This window comes from Chrysochloris asiatica, unplaced genomic scaffold, assembly GCF_000296735.1.
Source record: "Chrysochloris asiatica unplaced genomic scaffold, ChrAsi1.0 scaffold00049, whole genome shotgun sequence".
Taxonomy (NCBI): Eukaryota; Metazoa; Chordata; class Mammalia; order Afrosoricida; family Chrysochloridae; genus Chrysochloris; species Chrysochloris asiatica.
This window is the reverse complement of record NW_006408567.1, coordinates 5,922,560-5,926,982: the sequence shown is the minus strand read 5'-3', so window position 1 is coordinate 5,926,982 and position 4,423 is coordinate 5,922,560. Positions and strand designations below refer to the sequence as shown.

Genomic DNA, 4,423 nt, shown 5'->3' with positions numbered 1-4,423 from the left:
CTATTGTAAATGTCAGTTTATCAAAGTTTCATTAAAATAGAATCCATTATTTTGATTATTTCTGTTGGTATACTCTAAACAGAAATTGGGACCCATTGGAGATTATTTTTACTGTCCTGCAGAAGATTTATGCATAAAATATAAAACAATTATTAGTGTAAAAAAATAGAGATACAGTTGGCTAAAGCCAGATTTTCAAGAAAATTTACTAAGTTGGCTCTTTGTTAACTATATTACAGAGATGAATGAGAAGTGTGATTTTCTATACTACATTCTTTCATATGTAGAGAAGCAGATGAAATCCTGAAAAAGATAAATTGTTTAGAAGAAAGAGAGATGAAAAACTAATTGGTTAAAAATGAATGTCATTACTTGTAGGACAGACAGAGAATGTAGAACTATTTTGTGCCAAGGGGAAGTTAATACTGGTCTACTGAAAATGCTACTTCTTAAAATGATGTATGTTTATAGAAGTTAAAGACATAATGTAATACAAGGATTTGTATGCCTGACTATGCCCTATCATAATTGGTGAATTTTTTCAGGGGAATCCTGAGTGGCCAAACAAAACAAGCTCTTTAATACCTCTGAGGCTTTATCTTATGGTTGAGAAATAAAAATTAAGTTGATTAGTCATAAAGTTAGCACGTGTGGTTGGTCTCATCCCTACTTAGAACATATAAAAGGGCCTCTACAGGAAGAAATATTCAGACAGAAGTCACCTACACTCCTTTTCTTCCCAAGGACAATTTCAACAATCAACACCATGTGTGGCAGCTACTATGGAAACTACTATGGAGGCCTCGGCTATGGATGTTGTGGTTACAAAGGCCTGGGCTGTGGCTACGGAAGCCTAAACTGTGGCTACGGAGGCCTGGGCTATGGCTATGGCTCTGGCTATGGCTGTGGCTTCTGTGGACTGGGCTGTGGTTATGGCTCTGGCTATGGCTGTGGCTTCCGGGGACTGGGCTGTGGCTATGGTTGTGGTTCTGGCTATAGCTCTGGATTTGGCTACTACTATTGAGAAAGCCACAGATGACTATCACTCTCTATACCTAGACATCATGATTTACCAATTCTGAAACCTACATATCCTCAGTCTCACACTGTAATAACAATTATCCTATATCATAGGTTTCTAGAGTGATTTTGCAAAAGAATTTTCATCTGGTATCCTATGAATTGACACCTCAAACATCCTTTCCTGGATCTATCTCATGCCAACTAGAGAATATGAAATTAATCCAGTGAATTTCTGCATTTCTTCTCTTTAAAATGTTACCATTGTATCACAATTCTTGACTTTTCATGTTCATGCATGAACCTTTTTCTATTTTCTTAATAAACTTGTTTAATTTGAGATAACAAATGTGATTGTCTTTTTCCTTAATGTTCAGTATTTTTCATTTTGTCCTACCTTTGTGATTTTCATTCATCATTCTGTGCCACACTAAGTCAAACCAAATCAAAAATCATGCCATCAAATCAATTTTAATTTATAGGAATCTTATACAGGGTTTTTAAGACTAAATCTTTACGAGACCAGACACTCTCCTCTTTTTCCTGAGAAGCCACTTACTGCTGTTGTTCATTACCATCAAAAGGTTCTGACTCACAGTGACCCCATACACACCAGAATGAAATACCACCAGGCCCTACACCATCATCACAAATTTTGCTATGCTTGAGTCAATTGCTGCTACCACTGTGCAATCCCTTTCATTGGTGTTCTCCTTCTTCTTCACTGACCCTCCACTTTACCAAGCATAATATCCTTATCCAGTGACTGGTCCCTCCTGATAACATGTCCGAAGCATGAGAAATGAAATCTTGCAACCCTGGTTTCTAAGGAGCATTCTGGCAGTGCTTCTTCCAACAATGATTTGTTTGTTCATCTGACAGTACTTTCAGTAGTCTTCTCCAACAGCATAATTTAAATGCATCAATTCTTGTTTAATCTTCCTTATTCATTGTACTACATTCACATACATGTGTGGTTATTTAAAATGTCATGACTTAGGGCAGGCACATACCTTAGTCTTCAAACTGATATCTTTGCTCTTGAACACTTAAATGATGTCTTGTGCAACAGATTTGTCAAATGCAATATGGCATTTAATTTCTTGACTAATGCTTCAATAAGTGTTGATTGTAGATGCAAACAAATAATGTCTTTGATGGCTTCAATCTTTTCTCCATTTATCATGATATTACTTATTGGTCCAGTTGTGAGGATTTCTGTTTTTGTAACATTGAGTGGCAATCCATACTGAAGGCTGTGGTCTTTGATCTTCATCAGCAACCAAGATTGTATCATGTGCATATGGCAAGTTGTTAATGAATCTTCCTATAATCTGACCTTGTGGTTAGCAGTCCAGTGCTTATCAAACAGTGCCATCAGGGCTCCTTTTTCTGTGCCCCAGTGTTCCTAAAATCAATTAAGGGAATTCCCAAATTTTCTTCTTTTTTTCAAAATAGAATAAATGTATATTCTATTTCAGAACAGAATAAAGTATACTTTATTATTTTGGATTTTTTTTGTTTACTTGTTTCCAAGAAATAAAACAACTGACAGTTTTTAATATATATTATATTAATATTTATTATTCAGTTGCTCTATGTGTTCTAGATTTATAATTTATTAGAGAATATTTTGATTCCTGTTGTGGTGTTGTAGGGCAAGTACAGAACTGCTAACTGCAAGGTCTGTGGTTCAAACCCACCTCACTTCTAGACAACAGTATACAGGGATCATTATGAGTCAGAACCAACTCGACAGCAGCTAACAACAGAAATAGTAGAGAATATATATACATTTTTTTTTAAATGTTTGGGAATTGAGTGAAAGTTTACAGAGCAGATCATTAGTTTTATGTTCAACAAATCATACACTTTGCTTCATTATATGTTTGCAATCCTGCACATGCACCAACAATTAACAGCATTTACCTGTTATATATGCAGTGTTGTGTTGTTTGCTAAATGCTGTCAAGTGGATTCTAACTCCTAGCAACCATGTATGGGGTTTCTGAAGAGCAGCTGGTGTTTGAACTATTCAGTCCAATGCTTATCTCCAGAGAGAGAACTAGGATGGACCACCCTATTCCATATGAGGTCACCAGTGTTTACTGATGAATGCTCAAGAAATCCAATCTGTACTCATTGTAGTGAAAGTAAGGTTTTATTACTCAATTATGCAAAATCAGATGCCAAACACAGAAGCCAAAACGGGCAGATGTGCTACGTGGCCGTTTTACAGGTGCTCTTGTTTCCTAGCTTGAAAGTTCCTCCCCTGGTTCCTCACTGACTGAGTACTATGGGGTGAACAATCTTCCTGGATGTCACCTATTTCCTTTGATGGTTGCATTTTTATTTTAAAGTTTCTCTGGTAGCATAGTGGTTATGAATCGGGCTGCGAGCCTCAAGGTCAGCAGTTCGAAATTACCAGTGGTTCCGCGGGAGAAAGATGAGGCGGTCTGCTCCCGTAAAGATTTGCAGCCTTGGAAACCCTGTGTAGGGTCCCTATGAGTCGGAACCGACTCCACGGAACATCACAACAACAACTTCTCAGATAGTTTCCCTTCCCCCTCCTCTAATTTATCCTGTTTACACATACTCCAGGTGAATGGGCTCCTGTCAATATATCAGTCAACAATCTATACCTGATCAATTAGCACATTCCTAGATCCCTTATTTCCTTATTCCTGAAGATAGACCAGTTTGATAATTACTTCTCACATGAGGAGCAGCTGATGAGCTTGATCCACCAACCTCTTGGTTCAAACCAAACTTGCAGTCCAGTGCATTAGCCAGAAGTGACACACCAGGAGATCATCAAACACATAAACCTTTTAAAACATTCAAGTTCAATCTTTTCTTCATCTGACTAACCCCATTCATAAGCATATGGCTTTGGGCCTCTGGCAGAGTAGATTACAGTAGGCCTAGATCTCTAATCAGCCTTCCTTTTCAACCAGCATGCCACTGACTCCAAACGACGTTAGAATTTGCAGCTTTCCCCTTATCTGAAATATTTTATCCTGTGTCCCTTCATTCTTTCTCTTACAAAACCTCATAATTTCACATGTCTGGAGCCATTGCAATGAATCCTGCTCATTCACAGTTCCAACTGCTTAAATCATGTGAGGATGATGTCTGACTTCCTTTTATGTCACAAGGGAGAAAAAGGAACCAAACTCAAAATCAGCCCAAGGCTAATTCCTATGCAGTGGAGGTCAGTCATACCTCCACCCTATATCAGTGCCTTTAAAATTAGTCAGAATTGTGAAACAATTTAGAAAACTCATCCTTATGATTTTGTTTCTCTAGAACCCAACATTCTTGATACCACATGTCTTAGGCCAGAGAAGCAAAACCAGTGAAATACATACATACATACATATATATATATATATATATATAT

The 4,423-nt window shown here is 37.4% G+C and overlaps 1 protein-coding gene across 1 annotated transcript; it reads left to right on the top strand.

Annotated features, from left to right (window-relative positions):
- The first annotated feature begins 766 nt into the window (after nucleotides 1–766).
- On the top strand, nucleotides 767–1,024 carry LOC102825097 (keratin-associated protein 6-3-like). The gene has a single exon (XM_006862584.1). It carries the CDS (start codon nucleotides 767–769, stop codon nucleotides 1,022–1,024), a length of 258 nt encoding a protein of 85 aa, XP_006862646.1.
- The last annotated feature ends 3,399 nt before the right edge of the window (nucleotides 1,025–4,423 follow it).

Coding starts and splice junctions, on each gene's coding strand:
- LOC102825097 (XM_006862584.1), top strand. CDS start 767: ATGTGTGGCAGCTACTATGGAAACTACTATGGAGGCCTCGGCTATGGA.